Raw genomic sequence first — 16,308 nt, 5'->3', positions numbered from 1 at the left:
ATGACTTATTCAATTATATGAGTCTGATTTGAGTTTTTTAACAGTAAGTTTTTGTTGGTCTGGACACACAACGTGTCCCAGTGAATTTGTTTGCATATTTTTTAATTTTTCTGTAGAGACTTCCAGGAAAGTTCCACAAGGACCAAATTCCATATTGTTGGGACTTTTTTTTCTAAAGGATAAATCACATTTGTGACAATGCATAGGATAAAGGTTTAAAAACGAATCATAACTCATAAATCATATATAAAATCAGGGTTTGGTCAGATTACTTTGAAATGTGCTCAGTTACCAAATGCAAAATAGATGGCAGGTTTTGTAATTAGTCAGTCTATTGGTTTACAAAAATGCAACCTAAAACGAATGCATTTGAATTCTTTCAAAATCGAATATTGAACCTTATACTAAAACACTGAACGCAGCAACACTGAGTTCTACAAATTCTTTCTTTTAAAACCTGAAACCTGTATACCCTGTGTTTTACGACTAATACATCATTCATCATAAAAAAAGTGTAATAATTTTAAAGATGTAATCAAAAATGATCATAATTCTTGACAATGTAACTATAATCTAATTGTACATTTTTCAAATTTAATCTGGTCTGATTATAGTTATTTTGTAATCTTAATGCAATCCCAATTACATGTAATCCATTACTACCCAACCCTGTATAAAATGCAGTCATCACCTGTCTTTCTCCACTCTTAATTTAAATTAAATTATGACATAATTTCATCTGGTACTGTATAGAAAAAAATATTTTTAGAAACAATTTTTGCATTGTCATAGATGTTTTAATTCCTTGCGAAATAGGTTTAAAAAAAAAAAAAAAAAAAAAAAAAATCTCTTAACTTTCACTCAGTTGTGACAGATACCAATCAAAGTTAAACTATTTTATCAATTTGAACCATCATAATTTAAGGAAGCAAGAATAAACAGTGCAACTGACTGGTGTTTTTTCAAAAAGGAATTATGATGCACCCTCCTGTGGTGACTATTATTATTACATTTGATAGAAAATACTGTACAGTCACCTCGCAAACAACAAGCCTGACCACTGGGAGGTAGAAAGACAATTTTATTGTTTAGTTGAGCGACTTTTGAAACAAGGGGCTTACACTTTCTCCACGCAAAACTAAACACACAGCGACCACTGTAAAGACTGAAGGATTATCCTCTGACAGGCACGTTCCAATTGATTCAGGGTGCCGATATTATTCATGAAGAAATAATTTGCTAGAAGGCAGACACTGTATATTCCAGACATTTAATCCCTGTGGCAAGTTCAAGACACAAGAGAATTTACGTCACATGAATAAATCATCTCTAGTCATTTATGTCAGTGAATCCAAAGGAGAGCATTTCTTGACAGATCTGAATATATGTAGCTACACAATTTGATGAAACTTTCCAGCACAATAACAGACCAATAGCATTAATCATTGTGTCTTTTAAAAGGAACCACAAACTATCACCCTGTGATGTTAAAATCACTGTTTCTTTCCACACATGCAGTGCTGTGAATCACAATGTAGCAAAGACAAATCTTTGAAGAATTTACTGCATTGTCAATTCTTTTCAAAACAAAGTACTATATATAGGTTACCCTCCACTTCCTCACACATGGGTGGACTTCATCATAAATGTATCCATCGCAGACCTCTCACTTTGTCTCCCACCATGCTGCAATCAGCAGAGCCCAGTCCAGAGTTGGTTAGAGAAAAAGTGGGAGGAATGTGTGTGTGAAGTTGGGAGTCCTTTACTGAATCCTCCAACCACCCCCTTCCATGAACCTTGTTAACAGCTGGTGACAGCAGGAGTGGGCTGGATGCTTGGCGAGAGATATTATCACTGGGGCAACTGGAGCAACGTGCCCTGGCCTGAGGGCAGGTAAGTGACGTTGCGGGAGCGGGAAAGCTGGAAAGCGATGTCCTCAGCTGCCTCCAGCTTACGTAGCTCTACCAGGCCATCGCCGGCCTCCATCAGGGAGTTGGCAATGAGCAAAGCAGCTTGGGAGTCTCCCTCTGCGGAGATGATGGCTGCCTGTTTCTGTTGCTCTGCCTAAAAGGATAAAAAGAAGTTTTCATGCGCTGCCTTAATTGACAACCTTACACTTTTTCTCCCATGTAGAATTAGGGCTGGGACGATACAATTCTCTCCATTTGATACTATCACAATACTTCAATATGTACTGCAATTTAATATTACAATTTGGTTGCTTTTTTTAACATTAGACCATGGGGAAAAGTTGAATCATGCACTTGAAGATACTGTATATAATGAGTCATATTTATGAAAATGATGCGTCAGTCTTTGAGTTTCATTTCTGTGTCATCATTGCTATACTGCATATAAGAGTAGTGAATACAATATATATATATATATATTTTTTTTTTTTTAAAGTGAACTTTAACTGTTCCTGCTCATCAAGCTGGTGCTATAAGAATGAATAAACTACAATGATAGCCCAATATGAATGTAGCCTCTGCAAAATTGCACAAAGAGCATTTAAAAAACATCTTTCACATATGAAATTGAACTTTGAAGCTGTCAATTTTTGACCCTTTGAAGTTGCTGTTGAACTAGCATTGAACTAAAAACCAAGTTATTTTTATTTATTTATATATATTTGAATTATTCAGGAATCTTTGAATGCACAAGTAGCACAGGAATGCCAAGGATAACCTGCATGTTTTAAAATACCTTTTCTACAATGAAACGAGCCCTCTCAGCCTCCTGCTGAGCCACCTGCTTCATCTCAACAGCCTCTGTGAATTCCTTGCCGAAGGTCAAGTGTGTCTGAAAGAACGCAATGGAAATTTCTCTCCAAGTTAAAAACTGACTGATAAGACGACACAGACATTGCTGCAAAATTTTCAGCAGTTTCATACCAGTGAAACGTCATCCAAGATGAGGCCGAAGGTGGAGGCTCTTTCCGTGAGGTCCTCACTAACCTGCCGAGACACAAGCTCTCTCTGGGTGATGAGCTCTCCAGCATCAAACCGAGCCTGTGGGGGGGGAAAGGATTTACTTCACAAAAACCTGACACAGACAACACTCACTGCAATACTCACAATGCAAAATGCAAAGCTGGTAAAGGTAATGAGTCTAACCAAACTAGGGCTGCACAATTAATTGCAAAATAATCAAAATCACAATATGGCCAAGTGCAATATTAAAATCAATAAAAAGTTCATCTATACATGAAATGCATTCTCTTAAAGCTACTACAAGGACGTTTTAACTAATTATGAATTATCTCAATTTAATACTGATGCCTGTATATGATTTACATGAGTTAACAAGACCATCAGTGAGAAGATTTGCTGTTTCTATATAGTTCTTCTCAATGCCTGCCACTAAGTCAGATTCTCCTTCAAATCAGAAGATACAAGCCTGTGTTTTCATTTTCCCAGGCAAAGTTACAGAGAGTAAAATGTAAGCCAGTTAAAAGAAAGCAGAGGAAAATTTTTATTTAGATAATTGTATTTTTTATGTTATATTTTGTCATTATTAAGGTGGAAATGCAACCTCTCTCGTCCGCGGGGGCCTCTAAAATCAACCAAACATGACAGTTCCTTGCAGTAGCTTTCACAGGGAAATATTGCAGCATGCAAGCAGAGTTGTGGCAACGACGACAACAACAACATAACAGGAAGGAAATCATTTGAGGGTGTAGGGACGGGTTATTTCATGTGGTGTATCAAGTGAGTAACAAAATGTTTGAAATGGATAATATTGAAATTTAGACATTTAGACTGTTTTACAACTGAAATTACATTTTGTTATCACAGAGAGAGTAGGGTTAAGAAAAAAGTACAGTTGGGTACTGTATTGGTTCAAATGTTAATGGTACACAACCCTAGTAATGAATCTACATGACTGATACTCACCACTACAGCCTTTAAGACCTCTGTGGTGATGGATGGCAGAACCCTCTCATCATAGTCCTCACCAATACTGGTAAAGATACGCGGCAGCTGGGTGGTCACCGGCCGGAAGAGGATACGCAATGTGATGTTTACATTCTGCAGATCTGTGGGGAGGGAATGCTTAAAATGAAACCGGCTGCACAGTAGTCTACAAGTGAAAGGGAACTTTTGTTTTTCATAGATCAAAACCAGAAGTTACATTCTTAGGTAATGATTTCAGTATGTCAACACAATATTAACATAAATAGCATTGTTACATTAAGATGTTAGACATGCCAGCTTAATTTTCTCCCATAAAAGCAAGAGACTAGTTGTATCCTCACACAGCCCATACAGCAAACTGACTTTTATTAGACACATAATGTGTATGAACAAGAGTGAGGACAGCATTACAGCAGTTCAGGAGATGACTGATGTACCTTTGCTGCCTGTGATCACAGGCACGTTGCGTGGACGGGAACGGCAATCAAAGATGATAGGTTTCTGAACCCAGGGAATGAGGAAGTGGGTCCCTTCACCAACGACAGCATCTTGCACTCCTCTGAACCGGTCAAATATCACAGCCCGGTGTCCTGCATCAACTGTAGCAGAGAGGAGAGTTAGTCTCTCTGTCACACAGGTTTTTATACAGTAGTTTACAGCTCTACAACTATTAAATGACAAGGTTTTTTTTTAATCCATGGCAGTATTCTCCTGATTGGTTCAAATCACATGAATTACAGACAGAGGAGCTTCAGATTTAGACATATTTTAGGTAAAAAAAAAGAAAAAAAAAGAGAAACACTGCAGATCATACACAACAATGAAACTGAGTTACAACACAGGTTTCCAAGATTCACCACACCAAAACACTCTAGATAAATAGACTATGTTGAACATGCTAGTAATTAGTAAGAGGCTCATTCATTATCTGCAACAGCTTATCCTTGAAAGGTTGTGGGGGGCTGGAACACATCCCAGCTGACACTGGGCGAGAGTCAGGGTACACACTGGATAAGTCATTAGTTCATCACAGGGCTGACACAGAGACAAACAACCACTCCCACCTTTGGGCAGTTTAGAGTTACCAGATAGCCTATTAACCTGCATGTCTTTGGACTGTGGGAGGAAGCTGGAGTACGCAGAGAGAATCCATGCAGTTTATCTCGTATAACCCTAATCATACAGTCAGTCTTAAAAGTGAAATAAACATTTCAAACATCAGGTGATGTTCAAGCACCTGTCCTTTTGGCTTTTGAATTTTTTGCAAGATATGTTTTTTCCACAATTTCTTTTTTTTCCAGTTAGTTAGTTTTAGCTGCCCAACAGCTGCGTTTGAGTTATAATTCTGCAAGACCACACAGACCATTGCTCCTTCATCTTCAATGTCCCCTGTCAAGGTCACCACAGGGAACACATGCAAATTTTATATACATTATGAGAATGGTGCCTTCTTTATTTACTGGGGCTTTATCTATATGCATGTGTTTGATTAGGCTGCAGTGCACTGAGCTCTCTCCAACATGGACATCTGAAGATGCTGCAGTTGAGTGTAATGAGTTTAACATCTCAAAACAGGTCCAGTAACATAAAGCACTCAATGAATCAGTTAGTGGTCTTATTTAACACTGCATGCTTATGCTGTAATGTTCATATCAATGACAAATGAACCACTTGTAAGTAAGGTAAAAAAAAAAGAAAAAAAAAACAAAACACGATTTTAAATTACCACCACTGCAATTATGTGTTTATAGGCATCCAGCTGACCAGCACCCACCATTGAAAAGCGCAGAGTTCACAACGCCTCCACCGATGGCGAGGGCCAGCCCCAACTTCCCAATGGACTCAAACAGCTTGGCCATGACAGCAATCTACTGGCAGTAAACATAAGACAAGAGGTTAAGACAATTAGCACACATCACCAACATTAGCCCCACACAATGTAAACCATGTGAGTGTTTGTGACGGCTTTTGGAAAAACAGTCTAAATCCTTTCCCTCCAGTGACAGTTGGCCATGGCCTTGGACTGAGAGATGCCAAGGCTGTGGGTGTTAGCTAACTAGCGTTAGCATTAGCTTATCAGCTAGCCGAGACACCTGGCATGCTAAGTAGATGTAACCGGGAACTGCAGCTTTGAGTTTATGACAAATAAAATGCTACATGAGTGGCCAACGCCACTTGAGATACATTAACACGACAATTAATTCAGGAAAGTCCAGATATCACGCCGGGTGGCTGTACGCATGTTATCTCTGGCTGATGCAAAGTGGTCGCTCTTGTTCGCAACACCTGTGATATTAACATCATTTATAGATAACAAATAAAGAAATCTCCACTTTGCAGTTTAAAATAGACACGTCTATTTATATAATTAAGTATTTTAGTATCATAAAACACTACATGTTATAACTCACCTCAGTTCTTCACAGATGTCTATGACCTCCACCACCGGACACGACGTATAACACATGAAATATCTGCACCACTGCGCCTGCGCACTGCACGTAGCAACGTGGCCTCTGATTGGACCAAAGGCGGACCTCTTCTTCTCTGGTTCGTGTCAGAGTGATTGGCATTTAATGGAATGATGCATTACTGCCACCTACTTTTTTTAAGAGACGATTTTTAGACTTTCCTCTAATACTGTATATTCTTTTTTGTGTGAAACGTTGCATCATAGTTTTACGTCTTTAGGACACATTTAGTGGGGAAATGTCTCTCTCAACAACTTAGACATCTTGGCCCCTCACGATCCATTAAAAACTGTTTTTATAATATCAATAACAATAACAATACTACCACCACCACTCTACTACTACTACTACTACTACTACTACTACTACTACTAATAATAATAATAAATCATTAATAATTACCATCATTCAATTCTGCATACTCAGGTATACACTGTCATCAATACTGTATACCTTTCAACTAATACTCTTTTTTATAATAGTCTGGCATTTAAACACACTTATATGTTGCAATGTAAATATCTTTACATATTTCTTCTTTCTGTAAGAAATATGTTATTACATATTGTAGTATATTGCACGTTTTTACATACGTCTCATTTATAATTACTATTTTTCTTATATTTTCGTTTTGCTTTATTCTGTCTTTGCATGGGAGCAATTGTAACGTAACCCAATTTCCCCCAGAGATCAATGAAATATTTCTGATCAATTCAGATAAGACTTTTGTCTAATCTTTGCTTTTTTTTGTAAAATATTGCATCACAGTTTTACTTCTTTGAGCTTGAACAGTTATTTATGAGACCATCTGAGACGTTTGTCAACTCAAAGACATCTGAAATATGACAACATTTTGCTTGCGACTCCTTCTTCTTTGTAATAATAATAATAATAATAATAATAATAATAATAATAATAATAATAATAATATACACAAACACAATACTACATGTACACATAACTAATACTCTGATTTGTTCGTTTATGCACACTGTCATATAAGGTCGTACACATTTTTTTTTTAAAACATATTCTTTATTTTCTATGTTTTATAGTTACATTGTGTAGTATAATGCTGTGTTTACATCGTTTTATTTATTTTTCTTTTTTCCTCATATTTTCTCACTGCTTAACATACTCTAATTCTTGAATTTGAGCAACTCTAATGTTCCTCTAGAGGATCAATAAAATATTTCTGATTTATTTAGTTTGTGAAATGTTGCATTGTATTTCTTTGCACGGTTTTACTCAAAGATACCTGAAACATACATCATACGTACAGTACGTCATGGTGAGACGGCACTTGGTCGCCCCCTGGCGCGGACTTGACAGATTAGTTAGTTAGTTTCACTTTTCTTCCAGGATTTGAAAAGTGTGACGGGTTGTGAAAGATATCGATAATCTGCCGTGAAACCTGTGTAAGGTCAGTAATCACCACGCGTCTTAAATGTATTCAGATATCCGGTGACAGATATTTAGCAACAGCGTCGGACGCAAACAGGAGATCCGTCGATAGTGCGTTATAAGGCGGATTATCAGTTAAGATTTATCTGGTTGTTTTCACTTCCTTGACTCTGAGCTCCGCAGTGTGCCTTTCCTCCTCGCTTCTACATGCAGCTGTTGACATCCTGTCGCAGTAAACACTCAACATGTTGCGCTTAACTTCCAGGAAACGCTGCAGATTAATGCAGTAGAGTTTATAATCCACCATGATAGAAGCGCTACAATCATTATGCACATCTATTGTGTTTGTGAAATCATCTAGTTGATAAAGAAGTGCTGGTTTTGCTGCAGTTTATTTTTCGCCAACTCGTTAGCAGCAAACTGAAGGTAAGGAGGAAGAAGGGGCGGTAACTTCAACATCTGTCACAATCTGCACATTTTATTTACTCTTTATCTGTGATGTACGAGGGGATATGAACTGAAGCAAGAGAGAAATCCCAACATTTACGACCTTAAGAGAGTTAAATTGATGTATGCATGTCTTCTTGTCTGCTGTCCGCAATCAACCAGAGACTGTCATACAGGAGACACAGCTGGATGCAGTACAGTGCACGTGCAGAAGGAAATACGCGACCCTTAGATGCATAAGTGGATCAAAATTACCTTTGTTTTTTTGTTCTTTCTGCAATATGTTTGTAGTGAAATGTTTTTATCATTTAATATTCCTTAAGAAAACATTGAGGTGCCAATTTGGCAGTCATGGATATGATGAAACTAAAACAAAAGTGCTGTTTTCAAGGATATTTATGTAATTTTGCTTTAATTTATGTTAACCTATGCCAACATTTCTATGGATTAGTGCCAACTTAATTTGCCTTTTATTCAAATGTACTAACAGGGTGATGTTGAACCACTACTTGGATCTCTGAGGGTTTTTTTTAATGTTATAAAGGATGCACTAGAGAAGGCATTTTTGATAGGATCATATAGACTTTTTTTCTCTCGTTCAGAACATGTTGAGGACAGTATGTCAGATCTGCTGAAGTTGCAGTTTGTGTGAGGCGTACCCAGACCTTTGGGTAAAATGTCAGGACTATTAATACATTTGAGATTCACACTTAATTAAAAAAAAAAAAAGTCTCATTGGTGACAGCACCTGAAATGGAAGTTTTTGAGTTTTGTTGATGTAATGTCCTAGTAACCCCCAATAGAGGGTGTTGTGTTATCAAATATGTCTCCCATCTTATTTAAGGGTGGGGTCTTTGAATGCCTGATAAAGGAGCATTAACAGCTTCATGAGGAGATGTTGTGTTTTAGCTTTTTTTCATCATCCTGCCGATGTTCATTAATGCTCACCGTTTGTGCAGAATCAGGTCATTTTTATGTCGCTGTCTTGCAGTTACTCCTTTGAATTTTGTCCTTCCCAGCAGTGATTGTGTTTCTTTCTCCCAGCAGATGGCAGAGGCGGGCAGGACTGTGCGGGTGAGCGGTCTGCCCACAGACATTGAGGATAACAGGCTGAAAGACAAGCTCCTTATCCACTTCCTGAGATCCAGGAATGGAGGAGGAGAAATAGACTCTGTCACCATCGACAAGGCACCGCCTGTCTCTGCCCTCATCACCTTTGAGGACAGTAGAGGTCAGTGGGGGTCGGGACGTGTGCGTGTCTGTGCATTTGAAATGTAGGGGAGGGGGATTTTTCTGAATACTTATTAGATTCTATTACAGAGATGTGTTTATTAACTATGTCATCACAATACCATGCAGGTTTCACAATTAACAGCAAATGCTTCATAAATTTTAACTCAAAAATGTAGCAGCAATAATTTGCAGTAAGTATCAGCGATGTATTTCACTGTCGACCGTCGCCACTGCTGAGTGGAATGTTGGCATGCAAGTCAATGAAGTAGCCAATAGTAAAAGAGCTTAGTCAGGATGCTTCACTGACGGAGATTGATTTCCCTGTGGTGACCCCTCTCACACAGTGGCACAGAGAGTTATTCAACTCAGCCGACACACTCTGGACGTGGACGGGAGGAAGTATAAAGTCACTGTCACTGAGCACCGTGAAAGCCTGGACCCAGACAAGGTATGTATGTTTATGTACTTTAGACCTGTCGTGATAATTAACATTATTACGTGGACATGACCTCAATCATTTTGAGGTCCTAAAACGGTCTAAAAGTTAAAAAAAAATTAAGGCCTTAAAATGTCTTAAATACAAATATAAATATTAAAATTATATTGTCCACAACTTGAAAATTGCTTTGAGTTTCACCATTAAATATGTCCTAAAAATACAATATGCAATCATACAGCAGTACATCATCTGCACGTACACAGTCATAAAAAATACGATTGATGAAATAACAACACACATCATCTCAGCACACTCATTCATAGAAATTCAACTCACAATACAGGAGTCCACAGTATACACCGTATCACATTAATCTACAGCGGCAGAGTAATGAGCACCACCCTGTATCCTAGTCGACCACATCCGAATTTCATTTATTACCTTGACAGCACTCGAGGAGAAGGATATCTTGTAGATATTTCTATTTGCCACTGATAACCTGTAACGTCTTCCTGAGGGTAAAAGTTCAAATTCACTGTGTGATGGATGAGAAGAATCATTAATAACCATATCAGCTATATCAGCTTTTTGTCTTGAGAGTTCATCATACATACTGCTGTTTTTGTGAGTCATGTTCACTATTTTCTGTAACTTGTTCCTCCTCTCAGAGTTCAGATTACAAATCACTCGATTATGTTAAAAGATTATACACAATTTCCATTGGGGATCATGAAGTTAATTTTTCATTAACTACAGCCTTGCTCTTAAATGTGTTTTTGGGAAAAATTTGTATTGATCACAATGCAGCAATTACAAAACTGAAACCAACATGGAAACGTAAAACATAATCACTAATGCAAACTATGCAGCCAGTCAGAATTTATCAGAGCCCACCTGGTTTGCTCCATGCTGTGTGGAAAGTGCGGAAAGGATAAGGTTTACTTAAATTTGGATTGTCAGATTTCATTAAGAGATTAATTAATATCAATTAACTGATAAGAGATGAATTAACTTAGTTTTATGCCCGCATAGACATGAAATAGGTCTTAAATTATGTTAATAATGCCCTTAAAAAGGTTTTAAAAAGACTTAAATTTAACTTTTTGAAGCCTGCAGAAACCCTATTTTGGCTGACCTCAGTATTGCCAGTTGTGTTTATATATGTGTGCTTGTATACATAAGAATGTCACCAACATTTTACCCAACACGATGCCAGAATAAACAGCAGGGTTTTCCTTACCATTATTAGCCATAGGTGCGGCACCTGAGCATGTTTTCACAGTGCCTGAGCCGAAGCACTGCACCTGTCCTCTTGTCATCTGCTCTCGGCCTTTGAGTTTCACTGTGGGCAGGGCTTAGGCAACTCCAGCACCCACCCACCCACATACACATACACAGACACAGACACACACACACACACACACACACACACACACACACACACGCACTCCACCCAACCAGGTGAAGTAAAGATTACATTACAGTACCAACAAAGAATGGTAATACAACCACCCTGTGACTACAAACAACTGTGCCAAATTATTATTTAATTAAGAGCAATGTTTTTGCTTAATATAACAATAACAATCATACTGTTTATTGCAATTATTTCTGGGACAATTTATCCTCCAAGAAAAGTAGTTATCATGACAGGCCTATGTACAGTGTTTGGAAATATATCAACAAATACTGAATATACTATAAAATACATAAATGTCTTTCCTCTTCCATCCTAATAGGTCATCCTAAGTTTATCAGCAACAATCGACTGCAGACAGCTTCCTGGGGGAGTAATGACATTGGAGGGCCTTCATGAGAACCACCCTGATATCCAGATACACTACGATGCTACTGTGGAATTGTACACATTGCGTGGTGCCTACTCCAAAGTCCAGGCTGCCTTGGCACAACTGCTTGGCCATCCTGGAGGCTCACAGTCAGCCGAGAACAAAGACTCGGGTCAATCTGCCTCCAGTGGCTCCACATCTGTTCAGGTAGCAGAGAAGCCTCATCTGCAAGAGTCAGAGGATCAGAGCAGGAAACCTAAGAAGCAAAAAGAACAAAGAGAGAAGGCTGATGTTGTCAGGCCCTCTGATGAGCACAACGCAGGCTCACACAGAGACCAGACACCTGGTGATTCTGGCAGGGAAGAAACTGGCCAGGTAGAGGGTACAGCTCTGCAGCTTCCTGACCATACTACCACACCAGAGGAGGACTTCCCCCTAATTGTGGATGCAGACATGTACCAGTATCTGCAGAAACACGGCAGAAAGGAATACCAGCGTATCATTAGTCAGTATGGTGTTGAAGTTGTGGACATGACAAGTCAGGGGCTTACTAGTCTGTTTCTGCAGCTTTCAAAAAGAGTGGGGGATGATGGTCAAGATCAGGAATGCTTGAAGTTGGCAAGAAAAGCATTAAGTAGATTTTTTCAAGAGAATGAGACCAAAATCCGTCGAGGTCAAGTCCCTAAGAGCATTCTGTCCCCAAGAGGGGGACTGCAAAGGACGAAGGAGAACTTAAGTGTCAGATTTCCCAAGGTTCTCCTGGATGAAGATGACAAAAACATTTACATTATCGGGAGCAGTAGTGACGTCTCTGAGGCCAAGCTGTTTCTCCTTGACTACAGGGAAGTTAGGGGGGAAAAAGAGGATGTAGCCAGTCTTCTTAGATTTCCCTCATACGATTCAGGTTCATCAGCACATGCTGATGAGCAGAGATCCCCCCTCACCATCGCTGGTTCTCTGGGTGATCAGCTGCTCAGGACAGAGGAGGATGAGAGGAGAGCTGAAGGGGCCAGAAGGTATAAACTAGCTGCTCGGTTTAAGGACATAGGTCTGGGTGCATTAGGCAGTCGGCCAATTGACTTTAGCTCACGAGGAGGGCTCTCATCTCCCAGTAGGCAAACACGCCTTGGGCCGATGTTAGGGCATGATGTATTGTCAGAACCAGCAGAGGTTGCTGGTGAAAGACTCTCCAGAGCCCAAAACACTGGAGGGGACATTTTGTTTAAGAGTCGAGATGGTTTGCTTTCAACTGCTTCTATGCAGAATAAAACCTCCTTGAACTCAGATTTAACTGATACTCGACCCAAGAGTTTAACATCCCCCCTCAGCACAGCTCAGTCCAGTTTGTCTGGAGGTACTCCACTTCCTCCTCCTGGGTCGGGATCTGCCTTGAAGCGAGCCAGTAGTTTCTCAGGAACGCCTCAGCAGAAAGCCCAAGTTACGGGTCAGAAGAGTCAAGACGACTCTACCAAGCCTGCAGTCAGAACCAGAGTCAGGTCCTCGAGTTTCAGTAACCAGCCAGGGAGGGAAAAACGAGAAGTCTATACTGCAGAGATTACAATTTCCTCGGTGCTATGGAAGCACATAAAAGAAGCTTTCAGCACCCGAGTGGACGACATGACCTCTGATGTCCTGGTGAAAGAGAGCCGCTCTGCGGGTAGCGCTGATCTGATTGTCACCTTAAGAGGAGCAAACTCATCCAAAGTGAATTCATGCCAGCAAAATTTACAGAAACTGGTTGATTCGGTTAATGCAGACTTCTCTGTACATGAATTGCGCTTGTCGGAGCTGGGTATCACTGACACAGCAGATGAAAACTTGCGGGCTTGTTGTGCTGAGGTGCGTAGCCGCTTCAAGAAGGTTACCATCCAGATTCTAAAGACAAGTTTATTTCTTCTCGGTCCGAAGCAGTTGTGTTCTCAGGTAGGTGCTACACTGCGAGAGGTATTTTCTGGAGATTTAGCCCAATTCCCTGAACAACAGGACTTCTCTGACCCCTCTACCTCCAACTGGAATCCATCCACAGTTTTACAAACTAATGAAGACCAAAGTTGGTACAAAAATCCTCAGGTGATGCAGGAGAGCCGAACAAGCCAAGGTGATGGGACTGGTAGTAGTCAGGAAAGGAGAACAAAACATAGAAGTGACCTCCAAGAGACAGGGCTTGTGAATGGATCTATTAGCCAACCATTAGTGAGGAAAGACCCTGTTATTAAGGAGAAAGTGAAAATTGTAGGGACAGTGGAGATGGATGGACAGCAGACTGAGACGCTGGCCAATCACTCTAAGACGGGAAATGAAAAAAGTGCAAGACACGTGAACGGTGTTGGGTCTGATAAAGACATGGCACTTCATAAAAAAGAGAGAACCACACATTCTACCCAAAAGGACAGTCCACAGCAAGGCCACAGTGAGATCCAGGACAGCCCAGAGGAATCCAGGTCAGGTCTTGGCGGCCCGGGGTGCATGTGTGTGTGTGGGCAGAGTGAGAATTTGACAAGAACTAAGTGCGGGGCTACCTTGTGCTCAAAGTGCCTGGATGCTGTACATGTTCACTGCAAAGTTTGCCACAAGACAGAGCAAACGCCACGGGGCATCCGAGGCAAAATAAGCTACTCTGTAATACACAACATCAGCGTGCCAGGTCAAAGGAGCAACTCTGCTATAAAGATCACCTACTGCATTCCTGATGGTATCCAAGAGGTGAGGGGCTTATCTTAAACATGTTCTCTTTGATAACTGTTGCTTCTGATAGAAGTTTTTCACTGAATATACTCAAGCATCTGTTAATCTCTCATCCTGGAAGAGGCAATAAGTTATATGGGCAAAACAATGGCTACTTAATTCACCCTTCGAAACCCCGCACCTTTGTGCTCTGTCCTTCAATAACAATTGGGAAAGCTTGTTACCTCAGTCAACTTTCTCCTTTCCCTGTAAAAATTACATAAGTCACATTAAAGTTAACTAATGTTAGCAAAATGCTACCGAACTAGCTAATGTTTGCAAAATTATGTACATAATGATGGATGTAGATTAACTAGATAACTAACTAACTTTATTTTCAACAGAGACGAGCCTAGCACATAACATATCTGAATACAGGAAACAGCAAAGCAAAAAGCTGACCAAGGTACCAAGCTTGCTTAACTATTGCTTGGAGACAGAGCGAAAATGGGTGGGAGTCAGGATTGATCATTTTACTGGTATTTGTACACCAATTTCAGTGGATCATCAATGTTTCTCAAATGTTTTACTTGATATTACTTAATAGAAAATGGTATTATTCCATGTAAGGCATTTATTACAGAGAATTTATTTATAGGTACAATTTTCCAAGTTGTAGCAGACTCTCACCCAATGTCAACAGACATTTAGCCCAAAAGTTCACCCCAGAATCAAAAATACATATTTCTCCTCTTACCAGTAGTGCTGTTTATCCAGCTAGATTGTTTTGGTGTGAGTTGCTGAATTTTGGAGATAACAGCTATAGAGATGTGTGCCTCAAAGAACCAAAAAAAGATTGAAAAACTAAACTCCCATAAATCATTAAAGGTAAAGGTAAATGTTAATGTGACATATACAACCAGACAAGTACAGGTAAGAGGAAAAACATGTATTTTGGATTATGGAGTGAACTGTCTATTTAATAACAACATTTAGCTTTTAGCTTTTGAGACTTTGTGTACGACTGTGTCTTTGATTTGTCTCAAAAGGAGGGACACCCTTCTCCAGGAAAACCATTTCAAGGGGGAACGTTTGAAGCCTTCCTCCCTGACAATGAGACGGCCAGGAAGCTGCTGCCAAGGCTGGAGAGAGCCTTCCATAAGGGACTCACCTTCACAGTGACGGGCAAAGACACAGTGGGCAGAGTCACCTGGGACTGTATCCCACACAAGACCAGCCTACAAGGAGGCAGAACAGGGTGAGTGGGAGCGTCTCAACAGAGCTATAGAACTGAAGGCCACGCTGCTCTGTGTAACTGAGATGAATGGTCTTGTTTTTGTCTCCCTCAGGAATGGGTACCCAGATTCCACTTATCTCAGTCGCTTGTCAAGCATCTTGACCTCCCACGGGATCATGGAGCCACCAGTCAAGTCTAAAGAATAAAATCAATATGAGGAGTTCGTCTGTAGTTTTACGTTTTTAAAAATCTTTGTGGTTAGACTCATTTGCACTATATTTGTATTATGATTAGTTCCAGGTTTTATTGCTGCTGTATGTTTGAGCAAATTATATATGATGATGTATATAGAAATTTGAATTTTTTAACTTTAATTTTAATTCCAAACCAGCCACACTGTTGCTTTTTTTTTTTTTTTTAAAGAAAAGATAGATTCAAACTGTATATATTACAAATTTAACCAACCACCATTGTCTTTTTAATTATAATCTCAATTCCAAAAAAGTTGGGAAGATAACATAAATAAAACCAGAATACAAAGATTTGCAAAAACTTTTTTACTTTTTGTTTAGTGTCTGAATTCTTTTACCACAAAGACACACTGTTGTTTTCTGAAATAAGCAGGAATGTCCCTGAAAAAGACGTTGTCTGGATGGCAACATACGGTGCTTCATACCCTGTACGTACCTTTCAGCATGAATGGGGCCTT

The 16,308-nt window shown here is 39.6% G+C and overlaps 2 protein-coding genes across 4 annotated transcripts; one reads left to right on the top strand and one right to left on the bottom strand.

Annotated features, from left to right (window-relative positions):
* Positions 1-1,061: 1,061 nt before the first annotated feature.
* On the bottom strand, positions 1,062-6,398 carry phb1 (prohibitin 1). Of its 2 annotated transcripts, none has more exons than XM_084744577.1 (7): positions 6,329-6,398; positions 5,692-5,785; positions 4,355-4,516; positions 3,897-4,039; positions 2,895-3,011; positions 2,707-2,802; positions 1,062-2,064 (listed from the first exon to the last, which is right to left on the bottom strand). In XM_084744577.1, the coding sequence occupies exons 2-7, from the start codon at positions 5,774-5,776 to the stop codon at positions 1,852-1,854; spliced, it is 816 nt and encodes a 271-aa protein (XP_084600703.1). In that variant the 5' UTR covers positions 5,777-5,785; positions 6,329-6,398; the 3' UTR covers positions 1,062-1,851. The 2 variants fall into 2 exon arrangements, with proteins under 2 accessions (XP_084600703.1, XP_084600702.1); XM_084744576.1 differs by having other exon boundaries at positions 5,692-5,788; positions 6,329-6,394.
* A 1,295-nt stretch (positions 6,399-7,693) lies between these two features.
* LOC146309229 (uncharacterized) lies at positions 7,694-16,079 on the top strand. Of its 2 annotated transcripts, none has more exons than XM_084745049.1 (6): positions 7,694-7,811; positions 9,287-9,470; positions 9,817-9,920; positions 11,651-14,401; positions 15,412-15,620; positions 15,712-16,079. In XM_084745049.1, exons 2-6 carry the CDS (start codon positions 9,287-9,289, stop codon positions 15,803-15,805), a joined length of 3,342 nt encoding a protein of 1,113 aa, XP_084601175.1. In that variant the 5' UTR covers positions 7,694-7,811; the 3' UTR covers positions 15,806-16,079. The 2 variants fall into 2 exon arrangements, with proteins under 2 accessions (XP_084601175.1, XP_084601176.1); XM_084745050.1 differs by lacking the exon at positions 7,694-7,811 and adding an exon at positions 7,873-8,218.
* Positions 16,080-16,308: the final 229 nt, after the last annotated feature.

The sequence above is a fragment of the Lutjanus erythropterus genome, chromosome 19 (genome assembly GCF_056507025.1).
Source record: "Lutjanus erythropterus isolate fLutEry1 chromosome 19, fLutEry1.hap2, whole genome shotgun sequence".
NCBI classification, from domain to species: Eukaryota; Metazoa; Chordata; class Actinopteri; order Lutjaniformes; family Lutjanidae; genus Lutjanus; species Lutjanus erythropterus.
The sequence above is the reverse complement of the archived record's forward strand: the minus strand, read 5'-3'. Positions and strand labels throughout refer to the sequence as shown.